Source organism: Bos grunniens, chromosome 10 (genome assembly GCF_055505025.1).
Source record: "Bos grunniens cultivar Pamir isolate PY7600 chromosome 10, Bosgru_T2T1.0, whole genome shotgun sequence".
NCBI classification, from domain to species: domain Eukaryota; kingdom Metazoa; phylum Chordata; class Mammalia; order Artiodactyla; family Bovidae; genus Bos; species Bos grunniens.
Genome location: NC_141174.1, coordinates 16,374,268 through 16,400,801, shown reverse-complemented (window position 1 = coordinate 16,400,801; position 26,534 = coordinate 16,374,268). Strand labels below are relative to the sequence as shown.

At 49.6% G+C, this 26,534-nt stretch overlaps 1 protein-coding gene across 7 annotated transcripts; it reads left to right on the top strand.

Annotated features, from left to right (window-relative positions):
- The first annotated feature begins 425 nt into the window (after positions 1-425).
- LOC147363974 (choline/ethanolamine transporter FLVCR2-like) lies at positions 426-26,534 on the top strand. Of its 7 annotated transcripts, none has more exons than XM_086319575.1 (11): positions 429-1,150; positions 4,175-4,280; positions 6,953-7,093; positions 15,220-15,287; positions 16,473-16,576; positions 19,791-19,901; positions 20,964-21,072; positions 21,221-21,332; positions 21,906-21,948; positions 23,677-23,703; positions 25,434-26,534. In XM_086319575.1, the coding sequence occupies exons 1-10, from the start codon at positions 566-568 to the stop codon at positions 23,684-23,686; spliced, it is 1,389 nt and encodes a 462-aa protein (XP_086175701.1). In that variant the 5' UTR covers positions 429-565; the 3' UTR covers positions 23,687-23,703; positions 25,434-26,534. The 7 variants fall into 7 exon arrangements, with proteins under 7 accessions (XP_086175702.1, XP_086175701.1, XP_086175700.1 ...); XM_086319574.1 differs by having other exon boundaries at positions 431-1,150; positions 4,175-4,316; XM_086319580.1 differs by lacking the exon at positions 429-1,150 and adding an exon at positions 2,506-2,640.

Below are 26,534 nucleotides of genomic sequence, written 5' to 3'. Positions count from 1 at the left end.
AGGCCCCAGGAATCCAAAGGAAAGAAGAACCCTGCCAATTAGCTGCAAATCTGAGTTCCCTAACAAAAGACCAGGACTGGGGGAAAGCAAATAGGAGACAAGTTTTCTATAACTCACTTTATCCCAAGAGCACAACCAGCCTGGGAAATTTACAAATTTATCTTTAAACTGAAAGTCTAGCAAACAGGGTTGGGAATTAGGGTGGGGGAGTGAGGTGGAGCCAGGCCCCAGTCCCCGCCCCAGAGCTATCACAGTCCTGTAAAGTTCTTGTGCAAGGAGATAACTGTTTTTGATGGGCTGAACTGGCTAGAAAGCCTTGGGAGGTTGCCAGGACTGGCTCGAGGCATTTTCCACCAGCCTAGGGCATAGCAGTCAGGGACAGAGACATAAAGGCCAAGTGGGAGCAGTCGCTGGGAGGGGAGCACAGGGAGCCCCACTCTGGGCTCTTCGGTAGGCTCAGGCCTCCCTTTATTCTGGAACTCTGCAACAGGCGGGGCAAGTGGCCTGAGGGCTTCAGAGAACCGGTCAAAGCGCTGTCTCTTAAGACTGCTGGAGTCCCTAGCACATGCTCAGGGCTCCGGTACAGGTTGGAGTCATGGAGGATGAAGATCTGAACCAACAGGAGCATGATGGCACCCCTTCTCAGAGGTCCCCACTCGAGGCGGAAGCCCGTGGCTACACCCTATTCAGAATCTTGGACAGAGAGTTCATGATCAAGGTGAGCAAGCGCCGGTGGGCAGTCGTCCTGGTGTTCAGCTGCTACTCCATGTGCAATGCCTTCCAGTGGATCCAGTACGCCGCCATCAATAACATCTTCATGTACTTCTACGGGGTCAGTTCCTTTGCCATCGACTGGCTGTCCATGTGCTACATGCTGGCCTACATTCCTCTGCTCCTGCCGGTGGCCTGGCTCTTGGAGAAGTTCGGCCTGTGGACCATCGCCCTCGCTGGCTCTGCTCTCAACTGCCTGGGGGCCTGGGTGAAGCTGGGCAGCCTGCAGCCGCATCTCTTCCCAGTCACGGTGCTGGGCCAGGTTGTCTGCTCCGTGGCCCAGGTCTTCATCCTGGGTATGCCCTCCCACATTGCTTCCGTCTGGTTCGGAGATGATGAGGTGTCAACAGCCTGCTCCATAGCTGTCCTCGGCAATCAGGTGGGTGGAGGAGTGGGTGTTCACTGGGGACTGAGTGTTCATTGTACCGAACTGCCTCACTGGGTGAAGGCTGTGTTTTCCGACTGCAACAGTGTTTGCGACCCTAGGTGAAGTGTGGCTGAGTCTGACTAAGTGTGACTGAGTGACTGTGTGAGAAAAGTGGGGAGACAGAAGGATGGGCCTTTCCTGTCACCCACGGTGTCTCCTCTGCAGGCAGAAAGCCTGCTGTCGCCATCTTTATGATCTCATTCCTCAACTTACTTCACCAGCTTGAACCTGTGAGTTCTGTGCTGCTGTTCTTCCTCGGGGAGCAGTCCCTGCGCGTCAGACTATGCTGTGTCTTAAGCTTGGCAGATGTTTTTTGCCCGTCCAACCAGCTTTCCTCAAGCGCAGCATCTCCCATACCCCGTGGAAAGCAGAGCGGGGCCCTGGTGGCCCTGCTGTTGCTCTCACCTTCCTTACACACAGCTGAGGCCAGGACAGCGGATCAGAGCCCGGGGCCCAACTCCTTCCCTGGAGGTTAGAGTTGAGTGCAGGAGGATAGAGCAGAACTGCTGCTCTGATTTCCAAGGCCTGCAAATCACGGGAAGTCCTGGGAAGCCTTTGTTTTTCCTTCATTCTGAAAGGAGAGTCTTAAATTCTTTGCATCTCCATGAGTTTATGGGCCAGAAAGTTGGGCGTGTTATGAACCTGATTTTTTAAATTGTGTTGAAATTGACATATTTGTAATTTTACCCAGTCATACATGTACAATTCAATGGCATTATTTTCACAAGGTTGTATAAGAATTACTAATATATGTACCCAAAACTTTTTTTCTTCATTCCCAACAACTCTGTACCAGTTAAATAACAACCTGTCCTTTCCCCCTCCTCCTGCCTCTAGTAAGCTCTTCTACTTTCTATGAATTTGCATGTTCTAGATAATTCATATAACCAAAATCAAATAATCAATATTTATATCAATAAATCAATAAATAAATCAATATCAATAAAAATCAATAATATTTGTCTTTTGAGTCTAGCTTATAAACTTTTTTTATATGCTGATAAAACTCAAAAACTTATTATAATTATTGTTATTTTAAAAGTTTTTAAATTGTGGGTTATATTAGACTTCTAGGGAAGGTAAAGGGGAACTGAATGCCAGTTCTGGTTTCTCCTTCATGCAAAGCCCTCACCAAAGATACAGGCAGGTGGGTGAGCTCAGAGGCTGGCCACTGGGGAAGGAAACTAGACCAGTGCTCCCTCAAATGGTGCCCATTTACCTCACCTGTGGGTCCAGGACAGACTACAGACGCCTGGGCCCTCACCTGGACTTCTAATCAGATCCTCCAGGGAAGAGGCCAGGCGCCTGTGTTTCCACCTGGCTTCCCAGGCGAGGTTTGTGATCAGACGTGAAATCACCAGGAGAGAGGAGCTCCGTGCCCTGGGAAGGCGCCCTCCTGCCTGGAGCCGGGTTCCTGTCGGGGCTGGCGTGTCTGTGCTGCTGTAGGAAGGGTCCAGTTCCCAGGGGGAGGAGCTGGGAGCTCAGTCGCTCTCCAGAGTGAGATGGGAGGGTGGGCTTGGGGTAACGCTTATAATTCTGATTCACTTGAGGTTCTGAAAATATCCTGGACCCCTGGGGCATGCGGGGCAGGGTGGTAGAGGCCCTGCAGGCCTGTGAGGTGGAACCACAGCAGAGTAACTCCTAACCCTGCTTCTTTGACCTTCAGCTCAGTGCACTGCTTGGGAGGAGGCTCTGGTAGCCTGGCCTGGCTTCTGTCTTGGCCGTGTTGCCTTGGCAGGCAGTCTTGAGGGCCTGATGATTCCGTGGAATCAAGTCTATGTCTTCTGTTTCCTTCTCGCTTGACCTTCCCACCCAGCCTGTCCCTTAGTAGATTGTGGACCAGGAAGCTCCACACCCTTGTACCTCCCACAGATACATGAAGTAAACTGTATATCTGAGGTTGTTGCTATTTCTCCCAGCATTCTTGATTCCAGCTTGTGATTCATCCAACTCAGCATTTCACATGATAAAGTCTGCATATGGGTTTCCCAGGTGACTCAGTAGTAAAGAATCTGCCTGCAATGCAGGAGACATGGCTTCGATCCCTGGGTTGTGAAGTTCCCCTAGAGAAGGAAATGGCAACCCACTCCAGTATTCTTGCCTGGAGAATCGCATGGAGAGAAGAGACTGGCAGGCAAAGAATTGGACATGACTTAGCGACTAAACAACAGCAACTCTGCATACAAGTTAAAATAAGCAGGGATACCTCTTTGTCATACTCCTTTCCCAATTTTGAGCCAGTCAGTTGTTCTATGTAATGATCTAACTGTTGGATTCTTGACCCAGATACAGAATTCTCAGGAGCCAGGTAAAGTGTTCTGGTACTCCCATCTCTTTAAGAATTTTCCACAGTTTGTTGTGATCCACACAGTCAAAGCTTTTCATGTAGTCAATGAAGCAAAAGAAGATTTTTTTCTGAAACTCCCATGTTTTCTGCATGATCCAACAAATGTTGGCAACGTGATCTCTGAATCCTCTGCCTCTTTAAAACCCAGCTTGTACATCTGGAAGTTCTTGGTTCTTATACTGCTGAACCTAGCTTGAAGGATTTTGAGCATTCCACATTTAAGAGATATCATAACGATATTTGTTTTTCTCTAACTTATTTTACTCAGTATGAGAATCTCTACGTCCATCAGTGTTACTGCAAATGGCATGATTTCATTCTACCTTAGCGATGGGAGTATAGGAACATTGTTCAGTAGTTTGCAGCTAGAGAAGAGCCAGCTTGCATTGAGAACTCCAACTATAATTTTTTCAATAGGATTGATACCGAGGGGTGTCATAAATGTACGTAAGTTGAATTGTGAAGCAAAAGAAAGATCTCTGTGGTGTCTTAAGAGGGAAAACAATCCCTGTTTGTGTTCTAAGAGAGAACGGAAGTTGGGGATTATGATTCTTATTAGGAGTGGGTTAAGTGTGTACTGTCCCCTCTTGAACACTTATACTACTATTGATTCTCTCTGTCTTCTATAGCTTGGAATTGCCCTTGGGTTCTTGGTCCCTGCTGTCTCGGTACCCAACATCGACAACCCTGATGAGCTTGCCTACTATATCAGCATCATGTTCTACGTAACAGCAGGTGTGGCCACTCTGCTTTTCATCCTTGTCATCGTCGGTAAGGTCATTAGCAGATTTAAGGGGTGGGTGGGGACGGAGGGAGGTCCTGCTGACTTGGGTGAGGACCTTATGAACATGACCCTAGAACACCATTCTAGGTACCATGCATTCTATAAAATATATCTACAGAAACTGGAGGCTGGGCTTCTAATGGTCTTCAAGCCTTATAGCCTGAGTAGGTGCTGCTCATACAGTGCTAGCTGGTTCTGTGTACTTTGTTAGCTGCTCAGTAAAGTTTAGCTGTAATTCACCAGTTTCCTAGCGTGACCTCATTAGAATTAATGGGCAGCCTGCTGATTTCCTTGATGAAACCCCGGTGAGCATTTATGATGTCACAGGCCCTGTGCTGAGTGTGCCTGATCTCATTGACTCTTCAAGGGCCCTATAGAGGGGATCCCACTCTCAGTTCACTTAACTAAGGGGAAACTGATACTTGAGGAGAGTGAAGGTATTCAAGATCAGATAGTAAGTGGCAGAGATTGGATTCAAGCCTAAATTGTTTAACTCCATACTCTAAAGTTCTGGAACAAAACAGGATTGACCTATAAACACTAGTCCTCTCATACATTCACCTGAAAATACCTGGGGACCACATTTCTAAAATACTTTTTTAAAAAGGTATATAAGATAGGCTTATTATGGAAAAATCTAGAAAATACACAAAAAAAAGCATAAAGAAAAGGATCACCAACTAACCAGCTAACCCCAACCAGAAACCTCAAATAACTACTATTAATTTTATATGAATATATATCTGAGCATTGAGATATTTGGTTAATACGATTTATATCCTCTTTTATCATCTGAGTGATATCACACAGGCTGTGATAAATTCAGAAAGAGTGCAGAAGAAGTGTTCATTTTCAGTGAGTCATTTGTCTTTAAAGATTAACCAGCTGTCTCTTAATATCTGAAAATTCCACCACACACGTTTAAGTTTTCCTTCCTTCCTGCCGGCCTCACCTCCAGAGTCAAACAATTTTATGATCACGCACCTCATCCAGCTGTTCTTACTGTCATTCCCTCACCGGGTCCAAGCTGAGGAGGGGCTGCCTGATGGCTTTTCAAAGCTCACAGGATCCCTTGGATGGAGTTCCTTCTTGCTCCTGGAAAGGTGGGATCTGTGAAGCTGTGGCTGAAAACAATCTCAGCCAGAACTGAAGTTTCAAACTGTAATGTACCTAGTTGTCAATCCTTGTGTTTGTAGCAAATGAGGGCCTGGTCCTTTGCAGTTGAGATCTGAAGGTAGGACATTTCTACAGCGTGACATTTTACTATTAAACACACACAGTCCTTGAGTAAAAAGAACTGAAAAATCTTATCTGAATTGTGGTTTGCAGTTGGCAAGTCCCTGAGCAAACCCTGCCATTACAGATATTAAAAAACAAAACACTTCTTTCCTTGATTTCTTTCCGCTAATAGAAAACTTGGGACCAATTTGTTAGCTCAGCTGGTCAAGAATCTGCCTGCAATGCAGGAAACCCTGGTCTGATTCCTGGGTTGGGAAGATCCCCTGAAGAAGGGATAGGCTATCCACTCCAGTATTTTTGCCTGGAGAATCCCCATGGACAGAGAAGCCTGGTGGGTTGTAGTCCAGGCACTGCGAAGAGTCAGACACGACTAAGCACAGCACATACACATAATAGAAACGGAGGTGAACAGGCCAGACAATGGATGAGAGGTTCCTAAAGGTGGTAGGTTGTTCAAGACTATTTCCAGAGAAGGAAGAAGCAGGGCCCTGTAGTCTGGGCTGGAGGGTTGTCTGAGCGGGGGGATCATTTGATCTTCAAGTGATTAAATCTCATTTCCAGAGCTTCCTCTAAATGGAGACAGTCTCCCAACCTTTCACAAGTGTTCTTATGGAGTCTGCGGATGAAGATGGTGCTTCAGCTGGGGGACCAGTTTAGGCAGACAGCTGGTTAAACTGATCTGGCCCCCAGAGAACTGGACAGCAGTCAGTGCAGTGAAATGGACTGTACCAGCTGTACTGAAGCTAGAACGTACGGAGAATGGTTTTCCCACTGTCCCTCCCCGGTCCTTCCTATCAGAGCCCCAGTCCTGCAGGAGCACGTGTTAGTCCTCTGGTTTCCCAGGAGGCATACTCTGAGAAACTAGGGAGGGACTCGAGGTCTCTGCAATAGGAGTAGCTCCTTCCCTCACTCAGGGAGCGTTTATTGGCAGCAGGTGCCAGGCTCTGTGCTCTCATGGGCAGCCCAGCCCTTTCCCCGGGAGGAGCTCTGGGGCTGAGTCCCCATCTGGGCCCACGAATCCCAGAGCCTCAGCTCTCACTTCCTTTCTGTCCACTGGTTACTATGGGATTTTTCAGTGCTCTGCCATTTGGTATTTGCCATTTATTACAGGACTCCTTTATCCTCGAGCACTGCCTGGAAAGTCCAATGATCGCAGCTGTCCAAAGGTCATTAAGAAAAAGTAGTCAAAGGACCAGCCCCTCAGCCACAGACAGTGAGATGCAGCTTCAAGAGAGGAGACTCGAGAGGATTTAATCAAAGAGTTAATATTTCCTTTTGGAGTCTGAGCCCCTTCTCAGATGAGGGAGTCAGCTCTTATCCGTGTGTCAGCTCTGCAGGAGTAGGACCAGGGGACTTGCAATGACCTCTGTTTGTTTCCTTTCAGTGTTCAAAGAGAAGCCTAAACATCCCCCCAGCAGGGCCCAGTGCCTGAGCTATGCCTTGGCGTCTACTGATGCTTCGTACTTAAGTTCCATCATCCAACTCTTCAAAAACCTCAACTTTGTGCTGCTAGTCATCACCTATGGTATGATGCACGTGTGTCCGGGGTGTACTGGGGCTGGGCATGTGAGACAAGAGACCTGACGTTTCTGTGTATCTTACTGTTTCCAGATCCCAAATGTATATGTAAAGTCGTCATTTAGGATTAAGCAGAAGAGCCAGCTGTGCTTCAGAGTCTTCCCTGTTCCTTTAAGTTTACCTGGGAAACCATTCCTTCCCCTGTCAAGTCACCTGGCAACATGTCTGCTGACCCTCCAAGTCTCATCCCAGTATGTCTGCTGTGAAGCAGTATTAGGTGACCATTTATTGTGCTGTTCTTAGTACATCTTTGGAGAAGGAAATGGCAACCCACTCCAGTACTCTTGCCTGGAAAATTCCATGGATGGAGGAGCCTGGTGGGCTACAGTCCATGGGGTCACAAAGAGTCAGACACGACAAGTCATTTCCAAGTCTGTTTTCCCACAAACTAGGAACTCCCTGAGAGTAGGGATTTATGTCTATTAACCTATATATTTCCTCAGCAGTAGGAGAAATTATAGCCTGGAGCAGGTACTCCAAGCTGACAATTGTTAAATGGGTGATTGAATGAATGTATGGATGGATGTTTACATGAGTCTTACTATGTGAATCATTCCCCAACCAATCCTTCATCTGCTCACTTGGCTCCTTTTTTTACCTGAATGCAAGACAACATCAGGTATGGTAAGAAGCAGATGTGTCCAGGCGTGTACTTCAACTAGAAATGTGAAAGAAGAGACCTGATGTATCTGGATTTGGGGCATTTTTATACTAAAAAATTATTTTCCTGAAAGTCAAGTCTAACTGGGTGTACTGCATTGTTGTTTTTATGTTTTTTGTTTATTAGTTTGGCCACACAGCATGTGGGATTTTAGTTCTCTGCCCAGGGATCGAACCCACATCCCTCTTACATTGGAAGGCAGATTTTAACCACTGGACCACCAGGGAAGTCCCTGTTGGGAGTTTTTAAGTCACTGTTTTAATTTCACTATTTGCAATTGGTCTGTTCATATTTTCTACTTCTTTCCGGTTCAGTTTTAGAAGGCTGTGTCTTTCTAAGACTTTGTCCATTTCTTCAAGGTTGTCCATTTATTGGCATATAGTTGTTTTTTTTTTTTTTTATTTCAGGTATACACGTGCTCCCCATCCTGAACCCTCCTCCCTCCCCCCTCCCCATACCATCCCCCTGGGCCGTCCCAGCGCACCAGCCCCAAGCATCCAGCATCGTGCATTGAACCTGGACTGGCATCTCATTTCATACATGACATTTCACATGTTTCAATGCCATTCTCCCAAATCTTCCCACCCTCTCCCTCTCCCACAGAGTCCATAAGACTGTTCTATACATCAGTGTCTCTTTTGCTGTCTCGTATACAGGGTTATCGTTACCATCTTTCTAAATTCCATATATATGCGTTAGTATACTGTATTTATGTTTTTCCTTCTGGCTTACTTCACTCTGTATAATAGGCTCCAGTTTCATCCACCTCATTAGAACTGATTCAAATGTATTCTTTTTAATGGCTGAGTAATACTCCATTGTGTATATGTACCACAGCTTTCTTATCCATTCATCTGCTGATGGACATCTAGGTTGCTTCCATGTCCTGGCTATTATAAACAGTGCTGCGATGAACATTGGGGTACACGTGTCTCTTTCCCTTCTGGTTTCCTCCATATAGTTTTTTATAGTAGTCACCCTTTGTATTTATGTGGTGTCAGTTTTAACGTCTCCTGATTCCTTTCTAATTTATGATTTTGTGTTCTTTCCCTTTTTTTCGTGATGAATCTAGCTAAAGGTTTATCAATATTGCTTATCTTTTCAAAGAACCAGCTTATAAGTCCCTACTGTTATTGTGTTACTGTTGATTTCTCCTTGTATGGCTGTTAGCATTTGCCTTATATATTTGGGTGCTTCTATGTTGAGTGCATATATATATATATATATATAATTTTTATATATCCCTTGATCGTTATGTAGTGTCCTTCTTTGTATCTTGTAATATTCTGTATTTTAAAGTCTATTTTGTCTGATATGAGTATTGCTCTAGCTTTCTCTTGATTTCCATTTGCATGGAATATTTTTTATTTCATTCTGTCCCTTTCAGTCTGTGTGTGTTCCTAGATCTGAAGTGGGTTTCTTATAGACAGCATATATATGGGTCTTCTTTTTGTATCCATTCAGTCAGTCTATGTCTTTTGGTGGGAGCATTTAATCTATTTACATTTAAGGTAATTAACAATGTGAATGTTCTTATTGCCATTTTGTTAATTGTTTAGGATTTGTTTTTGAAAGTATGTTTTCTTCCCTTTGTCTTTTATTCTCTTCTCTTGTGATTGGATGTCTATCTATAGTGATATGTTTGGGTTGCTGTTTTTGTTCTTGTGTATCTATTATAGGTTTTTGGTTTGTGGTTTTCATAGCTTTTGATAAAACAGTCTCTCTATATATAAGATTGTTTTAAGTTGCTGATCTTCTGATTTCAAGTGCATTTCCAATATCCTGCATTTGTTTGCTCCTCATGATTGCTGGTTTTGATATCCTATGTGTGTGTGGATTATTTTCTACCTTATGTTAGTCTTTACTAGTGAGCTTCCCCATTTGCAATTTTCTTGATTGTAGTTGCCTTTTCTTTTTTTTCCCTGTCTAGAGAATTCCTTTAGGATTTGTTATAACACTGGTTTGGTGGTGCTGAATTCTTTTAGCTTTTGCTTATCTGTAAAGCTTGATTTCTCCGTCAAATCTGAATGACCTGTCTACATAGAGTATTCTTAGTTGTAGGTTATTCCTTTTCATTACTTCAAATATATCTTGCCATTCCCTTCTGGCCAGCAAAGTTTCTGCTGAAAAACCAGCTGATAACCTTATGGGAAAGATTGAGGGCAGGGGAGAAGGGGCACAGAGGATGAGAGGTTAGATGGCATCACCAGCTCAATGGACATGAGTCTGAGCAAACTCCAGGAGACAGTGTAGGACAGGGAAGCCTGGCGTGCTGTCGTCCATGGGGTCACAAAGAGCCGGATGTGACTTAGCACCTGAACGACAAGCTTGTGGGAGTTCCATTGTATGTTATTTGTTGCTTCTCCTTGGTTGCTTTTAATAGTTTTTCTTTGTCTTTAATTTTGTCAGTTTGATTAATACATGTCTCTGCATGTTCTCCTTGGGTTTATCTTGTATGGGAGTCTCTCTGCTTCCTGGACTGGAGTGAGTGTTTACTTTCTCATATTAGGAAATTTTTGACTATAATCTCTTCAAATATTTTCTCATGCCCTCTATTCTCCTTTTGGACCCCTATAATGCAAGTGTTGGAGAAGGCAATGGCACCCTACTCCAGTACTCTCACCTGGAAAATCCTATGGACGGAGGAGCCTGGTAGGCTGCAGTCCATGGGGTTGCTGAGGGTCGGACACGACTGAGCGACTTCACTTTCACTTTTCACTTTCATGCATTGGAGAAGGAAATGGCAACCCACTGCAATGTTCTTGCCTGGAGAATCCCAGGGACGGGGGAGCCTGGTGGGCTGCTGTCTATGGGGCTGCACAGAGCCAGACACGACTGAAGTGACTTAGCAGCAGCAGCAATGCAAGTGTTGGTATGTTTAGTGTTGTCCCAGAAGTCTCTGAGACTGCCTTCATTTCTTGTCATTCTTTTGTCTTTATTCTGTCCCACAGCAGTGATTTCCATCATTCAGCCTCCCACCTCATTTATTTGCTCTTCTGCCTCAGTTATGCTGCTATGGATTCCTCCTAGTGTGTTTTTTATAACAGTTACTGTGTTGCTCACCTCTGTTTGTTCTTTATATTTCCTAGCTCTTTGTTGAACATCTCTTGTAACTTCTCAGTCTGTGCCTTCATTCTTTTTCCAGGTTTGGCATTTTTACAAGAGGAGGTGAGCTCAAGTCCTTCTCCTCTGCACTCTCTTTTGGAATCGAGAGGCTGCTTTTAGTTTAGATGCTTGCTGCCTCTTCCCTCAATGTGTGCTGGCTGTTATCCCGGTGATATGGGGTGTGCAGTTACAGCAGGCCTTGCGTGCCCCCAGGACAGTGGGCACAGGGCCTGGCGCCTACTCATGGGTCTCCTGGTGGCAATCTGTGCCTGCCCCTCGAGCCCACCAGGACAGTGGTGACTTGTGCTGTCCTTGGACCTCCTGTAAGTGGTGTCCTGTTTCCTGGGCATGCTCACAGGGAAAGAAACTCTCATGGTGGTCCTGCCCCTCCCCTCATGTGCCCCCAATAATGGCACCTTGCCTCTCTGGCAGGCCCAAGCATCTTCTAAGTACACGCTCCTTTGCCGCAGTCACCTATTCAGGCTATTTTCATGCAGCCAACCCTGGTCCTCTCCCTGGGTCTGACCTCTGAAGCCTGAGCTTCATCATCCAGTCCCCGCCTGGACCGATGGGGGAGTATCTCAGGCTGGGAGGTGCCGGGAGATGGTGCTGGCCTTCTGTGCAGGTCATTCTCCTTTTTGCCTTTGACAAACCAGCTGCTGTGCCCTCCTCCTGGGCTCAGAAGCTCTTCCTCATCCAGTCTTATCCCCTTCCTGGTGAGGAGGCTTCCCCAGGTGCGGGAACCTTCCCTCCTTCACAGCTCCCTCCTGGGGCAGAGGCCCCACCCTGATTCCTTCTTTGTGGAGGTTTTCTCGTCTTTATGGAAGTCTGGGGGCTTCTGTCAGTGTTCAGTAGCTGTTCTGTGTGATTTGTTCCATTGCAGGTGTGTTTCTAATGTTTTGGTGGGAGAAGATGAGCTCCACGTCCCACTCCTCTACCAGCTTGGTCCCCCTCCTGGGCCATCTTCTCACCCCTGTTGGGAAGCCCTTCGTTGTCCTTCTCTGAGCACAGCAGCTCTCTCCACTGGCCTGCCCTTTATGGGGATCCTGGCAACTAAGCCTGTGCTTGAGTTACAAACAATAGTGGCTCCTGGGAGGGGCTGAGGCAGGGTGGGGGCCACACCCACGTTTCCCTGCGCTGAGCCATCCGCTTGGGGGCGAAAGAGGATGGCTTCTGAGTGGCTCTGTGGCCTGGGGTCCCGTGGACTGGCTCCAGTGAAGAGGGGTGCCTGAGGCTGCCATCCCTGGGCACCGTGTCCTGTCTTATGTCCTTCTAAGTGGACCTAATGCCAGGTGTGCCAGTGGCAGTCACGTGAGCCTCAAAATTAGCTGAAATTAAAAAGACCCCTGGTGAGTCTTCCAGACTGACCTCTGTATAATTGTTTTTCAAATCTGAGTGTACCTTTCACATCTATAAAATTGGAAGAGAATATGACCTACTTTACGTTATTAGGACTGTAAGGTATTTAGAAAAGTGTCAAGTATGTAAGGACATGCCACTGCCCTCACCACCAGCATCACCACCATGACCACCAGCATCACCACCACCACCATCACCACCAGCGTAACCACCACCATCACCACCATCACCCCCCCACCACCACCACCAGCATCACAATCACCACCACCACCACCATCACCACCTCAACCACCACCACCATCACCACCAGCATCACCACCACCACCACCATCACCCCCATTGCCAGCCCCACCATCAGCACCACCACCACCACCGTCACCACCACCACCGTCACCACCACCACCGTCACCACCACCATCAGCACCACCACCACCGTCACCACCACCATCACCACCACCACCTCAACCACCCCCACCATCACCACCGTCACCCCCACCCCCATCACCACCAGCGTCACCACCACCACCACCACCCCCATCACCACCAGCGTCACCACCACCACCACCACCGTCACCACCAGCATAACCACCACCATCACCACCATCACCCCCTACCATCACCACCAGCATTACCACCAGCACCACCACCATCACCATCACCACCTCAACCACCCCCACCATCACCACCACCATCACCCCCACCCCCATCACCACCAGCATCACCATCACCACCACCATCACCCCTATTGCCAGCCCCACCATCAGCACCACCACCACCACCATCACCACCTCAACCACCACCACCATCACCCCCCCACCACCACCACCAGCATCACGATCACCACCACCACCACCATCACCACCTCAACCACCACCACCATCACTACCAGCATCACCACCACCATCACCCCCATTGCCAGCCCCACCATCAGCACCACCACCACCGTCACCACCACCATCACCACCACCACCAGCATCACCACCACCACCACTATCACCCCCATTACCAGCCCCACCATCACTACCACCACCAGCATCACCATCACCACCACCACCATCACCACCTCAACCACCCCCACCATCACCACCACCGTCACCCCCACCCCCATCACCACCAGCGTCACCACCACCACCACCACCACCACGCCCATCACCACCAGCGTCACCACCACCACCACCACCACCACCACCACCACCAGCATAACCATCACCACCACCACCACCCCCCACCATCACCACCAGCACCACCACCATCACCATCACCACCACCACCATCACCACCTCAACCACCCCCACCATCACCACCACCATCACCCCCACCCCCATCACCACCAGCATCACCATCACCACCATCACCCCCCCCACCACCAGCATCACAATCACCACCACCACCATCACCACCTGAACCATCACCACCACCACCACCACCATCACCACCACCACCAACATCACCACCACCACCACCATCACCCCCATTGCCAGCCCCACCATCACTACCACCACCACCATCACCATCACCACCAGCATCACCACCAGCATCACCACCACCACCACCAGCATCACAATCACCACCACCACCATCACCACCTGAACCATCACCACCACCACCATCACCCCCCCCACCACCACCACCACCAGCATCACCACCACCACCACCATCACCCCCATTGCCAGCCCCACCATCACTACCACCACCATCACCATCACCATCACTACCACCACCACCATCACCATCACCAGCATCACCATCACCACCACCAGCATCACCATCACCACCACCACCATCACCACCACTACCACCACCACCACCACCACCACCATCACCACCAGCGTCACCAATACCACCACCACCATCACCACCGCCACCACCACCACCACCAGCATCACCACCACCACCATCACCACCAGCATCACCAGCAACATCACCATCACTACCACCACCACCATCACCAGCATCACCATCACCACCAGCATCACCACCACCACCACTACCAGCATCACCACCACCATCACCACCATCACCATCACCACCAGCACCACCACCATCACCACCACCACTACTACCATCACCATCACCACCATCACCACCACCACCATCACTACAATCACCACCGTCACCACCACCACCATCACCATCAGCCGTCACCATCAATTCCTGAGGCTGCCCTGCCTGGGCACCGGATCCTGTCTTACATCTTTCTAAGTGGACCCAATGCCAAGTGTGCCAGTGGTAGTCGTGTGAGCGTCACCACAATCATAATCATTATTATGAAGGGAGGGTAGGAGGCCCTTTTCTTTGGATCAGTTTTAGTCTCATTTTAGTTACACAGTCACTATATGGTTTTGGACAAATGGCCTCATTCTCTAATGACACCGATTACTAAAATATATTCTAGGTGCTCCATTTACTTGATGGATGAATCAATGAATCAGGAGCATCAACTAGATATTCTTTAGGGTCCTTTCTGATTTCAAATATAGGATTTTGGGTGATATGGAATCTGAGAAGATAGTTGAAAGAGGGATGTTGAAAAGAGGTGACAGTCTACCTACAGAGGGAGTGTTGTCAGGGGTCAGAGGTCTGGAGCATTCTTTAGGGGGCATAGGTCATCAGGAGGAGGTGGAAAGGTGTCCCGTAGTTTCACCGAACCCTTAGGTCAGGCCAACCCTTAAGAAGGATGTAGACAGTTCTGACTGGGAGTAATATGTACTTTCTGGAACCTGGGTTTCCAGGACAGAGCTAAAGGGATGAGTCGGCAATGCTGTGTGGTTAAGAAGAGATTCAAGTGATTACTTTTGTTTGTTTTGGCGCATTTCTTCTTCTCTGAGGGCACCACTCTCACTGCAAGGAGGTGAGCGTTTCTGACCTCTCACCCCTGGGGGCAGAAGTCAGCGATGGCCCCAGCAGGAGAACATCCCTAATGCTGTGTTTCTCCCTGCCTCCTTCAGGTCTGAATGCTGGTGCTTTTTATGCCTTGTGCACCCTGCTGAATCGCATGGTGATCTTCCACTACGTGGTAAGGGTGTCCCCCAAACCTGCTGGGTCCTGAGAGAAGGCGATCTCTAGTCTGGGCAGGAGCTGGGGAGGCGGCATGCTATGGTGTGAGCTCCAGGATTTGGAGGGAGGCGGCTCTGGGTCTCAGCCCCACCGCCAATAGAACTCAGATGTGTGATACACTGGTTTACCGTCTCTTAGCTCTCATTTTCTTTTCTCAGAAGAAGCCTAATTGCTTATTGAAAGATTAGTTGAGGCTTAGAAAGTAAATGCTAAGATATATATGTGTAAAGTATATAATGTGGTGCCGGACAACATAGTAGGCAAACACACACACACAGACTCGCAGCTGAAACATCTCAGTTGCGAAATCGGGACAAGGTTTAATTTTAAATGCTTAGTGGCTCAACAGAAAGCCTGTTGTAAATGTTTCCAGAACCAGGGAGGGTTGGGAATGGGACTCTGAATATTTACAATCAAGAATCCAAGGCCCAGGCCTCCTTTTAAAAATCAAGGGTCTCATGCTTGTGGGAGCATGGGCCACTGTGTGTTGAGTGTTCCAGTGTTGGAGGGTGACAGCTCTGAGTTCAAATCCTACCTCTGCACTTAATAAAGGCCCCATGACCTTGGGCTAGTGGGCTAATCTCACTGTGCCTCAGTGTCTTCATATGAGTATATGGGGAATATTGATTCCTAACCTTATGGTGGGGAATTTGGAGAATTAAATGAGATGATGATATAAAAATGCCCAGCATGCTGTCTGGCTTCTAAAAACACTTTAAGTATATATAATTATTATCTTTCTATCCCTTTAGCATTGATAGCTGGAAAAAAATCTAAGTGTGGAATCTTTGGATATATATACAGTTTTTCCATCTTAGAGATGGGAATAATGACAAAGATTTCCTATAAAGATTATATTTTTAAAAATCTATCTAAAAGTGGTTCTAGGATAGAATTTATTTCCCCCCAGGATTCAGTATGATCCACACACATCCAGGGTTATATTATGTTGGGAGGAGCAATTATTCTAGGATTTTATTCCCACTGGCAGCTTCTTACAGGTCATCTTGTTCTAATACTTCCTGAGAACTGGCTCTAATGGCACGCCAGTTACTTGTCTTTACCCCCTTTGCCTGCTGGTGACTGCACCCATCAGATGTCTTGTTCCATCCTTGAGTGATCCTTGGGGCTGTGGTTTTTCCAGGAGGAAGGTGTGATAGTTGGAAGAATTGGCCTGACCATCGCTGTTGCAGGGATGCTTGGGGCTGTGATCTCAGGCATCTGGCTGGATAGGACCAAAACCTACAAGTAAGTGACTCTTCCTCTTGGACTGAATTGGAGACCGTGTTTTAAAATGACATGTTCATTAGGAACATGGCTTCAAGGATGTGATTGCAGCAGCTGGGGTATGAGTGGTCAAGGAGGCAGTTCAGATGTATCTTCTTGGAGGCTCAGTTTCCTCATTTATAAAATGAGGGAAGCAGTTCCTTCCCTGTGGGGACCATAGGAAGAGTAGAGATAGAGGACATCAGGCTTTTCCGAGTTCCATCCAAGTAGATCATAGAAGGAGCAAAGGAAAGAGAAAAGAAACATAGAAAAGGATCAGCAGTTGGACGTATGTGGAAACGCCAAAGAGTGGGGATGAGAAGGTGGTTCCATTGCCAGGTTTCCATGGCTCCTTCATGGACCCCATGGGGTTAACCAGGGTGCTCTGTGCTTCCAACAATTCTCAGTGTATTACCTTGCAGTTGCTTCCACGTCATTGGTAAATACCGTGATGTGGTTTAGTCCTGATTACCCAGTGCATTTCTAAGAGCCACTAAAATTTTAGTGGATTGCAGGCTAATCGGAGAAGGCAATGGCACCCCACTCCAGTACTCTTGCCTGGAAAATCCCATGGGCGGAGGAGCCTGGTAGGCTTCAGTCAATGGGGTCACTAAGAGTTGGACACGACTGAGCGACTTCACTTTCACTTTTCACTTTCATGCATTGGAGAAGGAAATGGCAAACCACTCCAGTGTTCTTTCCTGGAGAATCCCAGGGATGGGGGAGCCTGGTGAGCTGCCATCTATGGGGTCACACAGAGTCGGACACGACTGAAGTGACTTAGCAGCAGCAGCAGCCAGGACGCTTACTAAAAACACAGATCCCTGGGTTCCACCCTCATGGATGTCAATTCAGTAGGGGAGTCTGCATTTAAAAATCAACCCAGATGCCTTGATTCAGTAGCCAGCCTTGGAGAAAGTGCTCTGGAAACAGAGGCTCAACTTGTGTCTGTCCTGTGCTCCACATCCACTGGGTGCTCAGTTAATGCTGCTCAGTGGGGCAGCTGCCTGGGCTGTCCTGCGCTGGGCAGGGCAGTATTCTGGGCTGCTTTGTCAAGGCCTCCAAAGTTCCCAGTGTCTGGAGGTGACAGACAGTGGCAGACCTGTTCTCTGCACACAAACCCACTTCTATGAGGCTCTGGTCAGACCAGGGCTCCCTCTGGCTGCCCTCGGCAAAGGCCAACTGAGGCCCTCCCTGGGGATGTGGCTGCCTGGCTGGACACAAGGAGGAGCCCAGCTGGTCCTAATTACTGCTGGCAGAGCTGGGCTACTGCCTCGTTTCTGCCATATGCTGGTTGCTGGTTTCAGGTAGTGAGGACTGGCCGCCCTTGAACTGGGGGATAGCAGCATTTCTCTTCCAGGTTTGCTCTGTGGCAACAGAAAGGAGGGATTGAAATGTTGGCGGGGCCGGGATGTGGGCAACCAGATGATTCAGATGAACCAGAAAAGACAGTGAAAAGACAGTGAAAGGCTGGGAGGACACTGCAGAGTCTAGCTGATACGGTTCCTAGTGGCATTTGATGTCTGCATCCTGCAATCAGCATGGACATTCTTCTTTCCGCTCCACTACTTGGGCAGAGAAAGGGTGGGGAGCTCTGTCATCTGGGCATTTTGGTGCCTGTTCCTTCTCCCTGAGGCTCCCACGTGGGTCTCCTTTGGTTTGGAGACAGAAATTGGATGGTCAGATCCATTTATGTCTGGCTGAGGCTACGGATGGTTTTGCAGACAGGCTAGTGGTTTGAGAAGAAGCTGTGTGTAAAGAAATATGGCAAAAGGTGAGCTTGTGTGGTCAGCAAGGGAGATGGGTGTCCATGGGGCTGGGTTGTGAGCGGGAGGGCCTGGATGCGGGGAGCAGGGCGAGAAGAGATGAAGGCCCTCTGACCTCAGCAGCTGCTTTGAAGATCCAGGAGGGAGGAGTGTCCTTCAGAGGCTGTTGCTCTTTTCCAAAGACTAACCGGGTGTTAGTATTCCTGTGTGGGGGAGTAGAAAGAGCACAGATTTCCAATCCCAGTTCTGGGTTCAAACCTTAGCTATGCGGTTACTGCGTGCATGACCTTGGACACATAGCCTGAGCCTCATGTTTCCTCTTTGGTCACATTCAGGATAGTTGTACAGACTTTTCTTGCACACCTTTTGTAAGAGTTGAATGAAATACTAACTGCATGTAAAGTGCTTAAGAGAATCTCTGGCATCCATCAAGTGCAGTATTAGTTTGACATAAGCACAGTATACACCTGCCAGCCACCCCACCTTGTTTCTGGCTTCAGCAGAGATGAGGGAAGGCTCTGAGCTTCCGTGGTCTGAGTCCTGATGCTCGTGGCCAGAGTGCACAAGGAGGTGCCTTGTGAGTCCCTGACCTCAGTCAGGAGGACGGGGAGAGGGGGCCGGTCCCAGTGCAGGACTCAGGGCCACAGCGGTCCTGGGGGGCAACTTGGGGGAGGGGTGCGTGGAGGGGCTCAGGCAGGGTGAGCCTGAAACGGAAGCCAGGACTGATGGGCCTTCTGAGGGACCAGTAGAGGGACACGCACCCAGGAGGGGGCACAGCTTTCTCCCTTGGGCTTTGGAATCAGGGGCTAGTTCAGGGCTGGAGACTGTTCTCTCAGCTGCACTGTCAGGAGTGGAGGAGTTCAGATTCAGCAGGGAAAGCTGTGCTGCACGTGTGCAGGTGGCAAGAGGAAGGATGTGGAGACGAGAGAGACTCACAGTCAGGTCCCTGCCCGGCACTGTCCGGGGGCCGGGGGGCGATGCAGACAAGCAAAATGGGCTTCTTGGTCCTGTGACCACTGCCACCTGACCACAGCTGGTGTGTGCCCCTGTTTTTTTTTTTTTGGTGAAGGAGAAGGAGACGAAAGAGCTGTGCCTTCTTTCATGTAGGTAGGATGTGTCAAGTCCAGGTGCAGAGTGATCTGGTTGAGAGGGGTCTACAGCAGAACACACATGCCTCAAGATGGCTTCATACTGTCCTGGTCTGACCCTTGGTAGCTCTGAGCACAAGAACTATTTGTGTGATCATGGGTCTTCTGTCCACTAACCACATGGACACCGTGTCCATGTGAGTAGATGTCCCAGCACACAGCAGACGACTTGACATATAGTAGGTACCCGAAGGATGGGAGGGAGGGAGTGTGGGAGGGAGGAAGGAAAGATCCTGGTGAAGTCTACGGGCCGTAACTTAGAGCCTTCACCTCTCTTTGTAGGCAGACCTTCCTGGTACTCTACATCATGACTCTGGTGGGCATGGCGGGGTACACAGGGACCTTGAACCTGGGACACCTGTGGATAGTATACATCACTGCTGGGATAATTGGGTAAGTTTCACCTCTCACCTGCTTAACTGGAAAGCACCACTGCATGGCTCCTAGAGCTCTGACCTCCTAGAAGAAATAGGAGTCCCTCTGCAGCCTCTCACTGACCTCCAGAAAGATGCAAATGGTGGCCAGAGGTCATGTTCACCTGTCAGATTTCAGAAGGCTCCCTGGGGGCTTCCAGACCCATCCATGCTGATGAGATGGACCGTGTCCTTCACAAATCTCTAGGAGGCTAGGAAATGTCCTGTCTTTATGAACTCTGCCTGGGACAACCAGGGGCCACAGAAAGCACACGGGTCTGGGAATCAGAAAGGGGGGTCCTAATGTCACTTATGCTGGGGACTATCTGAAACCCCAGGCATGTCACATAAGTGCTCTGAGACCCAGAAGATAAGAGTGGCCTGCCATATGTATGCAGGTGTTAGAAGCCATGAGAGTGATTACAGATGTGACAGCAGCAGAAGGTGTGGTGCAGATGTCAGATCACAGAACTGGCATTTTCTAGACTGGTTATATGAGAAAGAACCTGTCCACAGGGACCTCTGCTCATTGTCACCTCCCAATTATTTTTCTGTGGGCTGTACATGACTGTGTGTGTGTGTGAGAGAGAGAGATTGAGTCCTGCTTTGCTGGCACCTCTCTGAAGGACACTCAAGACTCCGAGCCCCTCCCCTTGAGTCCCAGAGAGCCATGGAGAGGCTGGTCAATATCCAGGGACTTCCCCTGCCAGCCCAGGGCCATGTACCCATCACACAGCAGTTCTCAGCTGGGGGCTGAACACTCCAGGCATCCCAACCCCTCCTGTAAATGCTGGCCCTGTCTAATTGATGGTCAGATGCAGAAGGAACAGGGATCCCCAAAGGGCCAGCTGAGAAAATAGCCTCGGCTCCTTTCTGGCCTGCAAGAGTCCCTGTTTTCTTGGCCTGGCCTGATTTTCAAGGGCCTGGAATGTCTTGATGGGAAGAAAGCCAACAGGCAAAGTCGTTGTACGGAGGAGATGGGCTCCTGTCCTCCTTGTTCCGGAAGTCCTCCATCACCTTGTTTCTGTGATCTGGTCGTCAGCTTCTCCATATCCGGCTATCTCACTCTGGGGTTTGAATTTGCCGTGGAGCTGACATACCTGGAATCGGAAGTTGTGTCGTCGTCTGGCCTCCTCAATGTGTCTGCCCAGGTAGGCCTCTCGCTGGGTGGTGGCACCGGAGCCGTGGGCCTGTGTTCCCTGCTGGGCTCGGCAGGTGCAGGCGCTGCATAAGGCAGCTCAGCTCCCCGTGGGCTGTGTGGCTGGGCCCCTGTCTCCCGTCTTCTCTGTGTCTTTGCAGGTATTTGGGATCATCTTCACCATCTCCCAGGGCCAGATTATCGACAACTATGGAACCATGCCTGGGAACATCTTCCTGTGTGTCTTCCTGACCCTTGGAGCAGTGCTCACTGGTGAGTCAGGGCCTCAGGACAAAGTGATGCTCTGACTGTGCCTGAGTTTACGCTGTTGGCAGATTCAGACCCCAGTGTCCTGACTGATCACACAGATCCGGGACACTGGTGCAGAGGTGCAAAGCGGAGGGCTCGTGAGGAAGTATCTTTGGGAAGCATGAGCATGGGCTTTGCCCCCACCCTACCCGCAATAGACCCTTGTTGGAACCCTGTACTGTGACACTGACCTCCATAGCCCTTGACCATGGGCAAGGGGACCAGCCTCTGTGAGCCCCACTTTCCTAATCTGTAGAATGGAGATGGCTGTGAGGCTTGGAGCACTGTGTGCAAACTCCCTGCAAATATCAGGGGTCTATGCATGGAGGCCAGTGTCGTCACTGGCTTCTTCCTGTCTGTACAGCAGTGGTTCCCAGGCTCTGTCAGGCTGGCTGGTGGAACCTCCAGATCCCTGGAAGGTCTGAAGGAGGTGGGATACCCGTGACCCTTAGGAGAGTTAAGGGCTCCCTCTCGTGGATGAGCTTGACCATTGCTCTGCTTGATAACTTTCCCTTCTTTGTCATCCCTTGATCTTAGCATTCATTAAGGCAGATCTCCGGAGGCAGAGGATCCTGAGAATGTGAGTATGTGGGAGCTGCTTGGCTGAGATGTGGGCACAGACTTTGCTGAGGCTGTGGCATTGGGGGGAAGCGGAGGGAGCGCCTGGGGGACTGGTGGCTGTGAGAGCAGCTCAGCGTCACACACGTGGAGACAAAGGGTTTCCTCTGCGGGGCTCAGCCCCGCTTTTCTGCTGCCCTCTCCTGGTTTTTCTGCCACTTCCTTCCCTGCTCCTGGCCTCCCTGCTCTGGCCCCCAGAGCTGGTCCCTGTGTCACAGTCTGCAGAGGAGCACCCACCCCGGCGTCCTGAGACAAGTCCCGAGGCCCCGACTCCTCTCCTCTTAGCCTCGATCAGTGACTGGGGAGGAAGGCTGGGGGCTGGCTCCATCGCTCCGTCATGGTGGTGGTGGTCTCCAGGCAGTGGCTCTCCTGGCATGTGACTGCCCCCCAGGCAGTGCCAGGGGATGGAGAGACCAGTGGGTTGCCAGCAGGGCTCTAAAAGGACAAGTCAGGAAGCAGGCATTGATGGTGAAAGGGGAGAGGACCAGGAGTTTGATCTAGAACAGAAAAGTGCTTCCCAATTGTGCTAATGGGCTATGGAGTATTTTAATCAAACTGTTAGGTTTCAAGTCTGAACCAGGATGAAAGGAATTTTCAGCTTTAAGAAGGAGCATAGTAGGATACATTCCTTTAAAAACAGAAGAAACGACTTAAAGCTTATTACAGAGGTAATACATGTTTCTTTGTAAAATAACTAAAAAATATGGAAAAGTGTAAAAATTTAATGGTCACCTGTAATAGTATCAGCTAGAGATGAGGTGCTGTTATTTTTGCATTTCTTATATATGTCTGTGTCCACATATAATAGTGTACACAGCTGTATTTTTAATAGAAATGGAATCTTGTTCTATGTGCTCTTTTTTTTTTTACTTGTTGCCAGCGCTTTATCAGTTCATTAGTTTCTTACAATACACTTTTCCCCCCACTTGCAGCATACATTTAATGACTGCACAGTGTCCTAAGAATTGCACGTGGATAAACATGATTTAACAGTTTTCTTGGCCAGGAATATTAAGGTTGTTTCTAAATTTTGTTTTTAAACAATACTGTGATCAGTGTCCCAGAAGCTGGATCTTTGGGCCTGTTCTTTAGCAAAGTATTTCCTTGAGTAACGGGTCAGTGGCCATGCCCATGTTTAAGACCTTGATGTGTATTACTCAGCTGTCCTCTAGAAAGGTGCTGTCAACACTACTTGTTTACACTGCTCTCAGAGTATGTAAGGTCCAAACTGACGTATTTACCAGTTTGAAAAATCTTTGCCAATTTCCACAAGAAAAATTGAATCTGAAACAGGTATATTTAGTCCTTTTGATGATTGGATGCTAGTCTTTAGGTCTTTGTCCTCTGATCTCAAGCTCTGGAGTTGGCAGCGGGCAGCAGGGAGCAGGTGGGGGGAGGCGCCTGGGACAGGACGTTCAGTGGGGCACAGGGAACGCCTGAGACAGGAGCGGTCTTCTCAGGAGCCTGTGAGAAGCGTGGCAGCAGCCCTGCGGAGATGGGCTTGTCTCTGAGCCACTGACGAGGAAACTGATTTGGGACACTTTGGTGAATCGATTGTGAGCCTGAGTAAAAGATGCCTGTGATAACAGGATGGATTCTAGTAAAAATGTTTCAATTTGAAATGTGACCCATTGTGTGAAGTGATAGAAATTTTGCTATGTTTACTTTATAATCTGTGTTTTCCTTTCAGGTATTTGTAGCAACCAGAGATAATTTAGTAAGTAACATCTCACTCATTTCCCCGTGTGTTTCCTGTGGGTGCACTGTGCATTGGCCTTTCTACCCTGCTCGTTTCCTTAGGAGAGTCTGACAACCTTTCTACACCGCTGCCCCCCAAACCCCACGTCTCCATGTACACATGTCCGTTTCCTCCTGTTTCCTACTGAGGTCGTCCCACATTTCCCTGTCTCACAGGCAGATCCTTGTCCCCGTGGGCCAGGTTTGTTATCCAGCAGGCAGTGAGGGCTCAGTCCTGCGCGTGTGGACTGTGGGAAGCAGCGCGAGTCGGGCCAGGAGGCCAGTGGGTGCAGGCTCACGGTGCTGTCCTGGATACACCTGGGGGGCCTGGTGGGACGGGGGTCAGAGGCACGTGGGGCTGGTCCCAGGGAAGTCAGGGCTGTCAGAGGGCGTCGTGAAGGAGCCGTCATTTTCCCACCGAGGTGGAGAGTGTGGGAGGGACCTGCAGACCGTCCCAGGACTTCTGTCTCAGCGTCAGGGGACTACAGGGCAGGGAGCGCATCAGGCCAGAGCTGCGCTTTCTGATCAGTGAGGTGGGTCATTGGCAGAAAGAGCCAGAACTTCCAGTGGGTCAGGACTGACGCTAATGATGACAATCTGTGTTTGGGTTTCCATTTGTCTTCCAGTTGGTAGTTCTTGGCCCCAGAGACACTAAGCCCTATTTATCTGTGACTTCAAGGTGATGGTGCTGAAGGAGGCGGGTGTGTGTGCATGAGTGTGTCAGAGACAGGAGGTGGCGTGAGTGGTTGAAGTCTGCTCCTGGCTCCTGAGTGAGGGCTTCTCAGAGATGAGGCCGAGCTGGTGCCGACAAGTTAGCAAGATGGAGAACTGGATGCTGGATCTCCCGCTTTGCCTCCGCCACGGGCTGCCCTGGGCGTCGTGGCGGGTGAAGTGCCGTTTGTCCAGCTGACGTGGCCTGCGTGTGCTCCGCCAGCCTCGATGGTCAGAGCTGTGTGGGGCTCGGCCTGTGCTCGAGGCCTTGTGGGGAGCGAGATGAGCCCCTGAGGGAAGAAGCAAAGTGTTCCTAAAATAGCAGACAAATGACCAAGTTGGCAGTTAGTACTTAGGGGCCTCAGAGCATAATCTTCAGGGCATATTTAAATCCCACCCAGCTAACAAGCGAGACCTTGAATACCTTCTAATTCCGTGAAATCGTCCCCAAGAAATCTGATGACGAACAGCCAAAGTCTCTTCTTCTCTGGGGATGCTATATTAATATATACATACTTTGAGCCATACTGCATCCTGTCTTGGTAACAGTTTACTGTGCGTCTGTTCCACACACATGGTAACCGTGCTCCTCGCCTGGGGGCTGCCCCTGACCGGGGGTAGTTAGCACTCCTGAGGAGGGGGCAGACCTGGCCCATCCACAGCCATGTGGGGGTCCATCCAGGTGGGGCGAGGCCGTCAGAAGGGGAGGATGGTGACCGGAGCTCAGTGGCACTCACAGTGAGATGGTCCCTGGAGGCTATGGTGTCCTGGAAGGCTGACCTTTTCGCTCCTCCTTTGCTCCTGTCGTGATGGTGTGTGTGTCTGGGGAGCACAGTGCGTGACCGGAGCCCCTGTCCTCGTCCTTGTTCAGTCGGGGATGCTGAGTGCGTGGGACTCTGGTCTTCCCCCCGGATTCCAGATGTACGGGCAGGCAGATACTCAGCAGGGTGCAGTCCCTACCTCCTCACCCCAAGGGCTGTCCCCTTGTCTGTCTTGTAGAAACCCCAGGAGGGGGAGGAGGAGGACAGCAAGAGCAGCAAAGCCCCCACCACTGTCCAGAAGGAGCATTTCTGAGAGAAGGCAGAGGAGCCACTCAGGGGACTCAGACTGCCCCCACCTCTCCAGCCAGCACAGCTCTGCCTGCCAGCCCCACGGCCTTCACTGAGCAGCTTCTGGGGGAACCGGGAGGAACATCTGTGTCTTGGAGGACAGCGCTCTGCCTCCTGGAAGCCACTCCAGAGCTTGCCCTGTCTCCATGGGGGAAATGCCCTTTCCACCACACATGCTGGGCACCTGCCCTCCCCCTGCAGGTTCTGGGAGCTGGGAGTGGGGCGGGCAGAGAGAGTCCTGGAGTCAGTCCTGGCTGCTGCCTCACCTTCCTGCTCCAGCCCCTCTCTAGGGAGATGTTCTCCAGAGGAAGGGCGAGCCCAGCCCACTGTCTGTGTGCTTCACCACAAACTCACGTGGATCATTGCCCCCAAGAACTCCAAGGGTCTCCCGAGAGATGAAAGGGCAGAAGGAGAGGTGGCCCTTGAATGGGCCTTGGGTCTGCTGGCTTAGATGACCTCGTCCACCTCTGGTGGGGACAGTGTTTGCAGCCTCTCCTCATCCCTCTTCCAGCAACAATCTTTTCTCAGACACCCTGAATTTAAAGGGACTCCTTTCAACCAGCCCAAGCTGACCTCTCCTGCCTTGCCTGCATCTGGCTCTACTCAAGGGCTTGGGGAGAATCGCCTCAGAATAAGACGTTTCTGCCAGTTCTCCTGTGCCCTGAGCTCTGTAATCAAGACACCTGTGCTGTTCTGTTGTGCCCACTGCCTTGGCCGCAGCACCTTGGAGTGGCCTGCGTGGCAGCGGTGCTTGGGCCAGGACCCGAGGTGAGCCCGCGGTGTCTGTGTCTGTGTGCACAAATACTCTGCACATAAGAGAAGCCAAACTTCTGGCAGGAGGACCGAGTTAGGGGTGGGAGGGGAAGTGGACAGTGATGGTTTTTTCCTTTCGATAAGGCCAAAGTGTTTACTCTTCAGTGGCTTAAAATGCATAAACAAAATGCTTACTGAAACTATTGCTTTATTTTTAATATATAAATAGTTATTATGG

Excerpts from the sequence above, each read along its gene's own strand:
- LOC147363974 (XM_086319574.1), top strand. The coding sequence starts at position 566 with ATGCTCAGGGCTCCGGTACAGGTTGGAGTCATGGAGGATGAAGATCTG. Across the intron at positions 4,317-6,952 it reads TTTCATCCTTGTCATCGTCG|TGTTCAAAGAGAAGCCTAAA; the intron begins GTAAGGTCATTA and ends GTTTCCTTTCAG. Across the intron at positions 16,577-19,790 it reads GATAGGACCAAAACCTACAA|GCAGACCTTCCTGGTACTCT; the intron begins GTAAGTGACTCT and ends CTCTCTTTGTAG.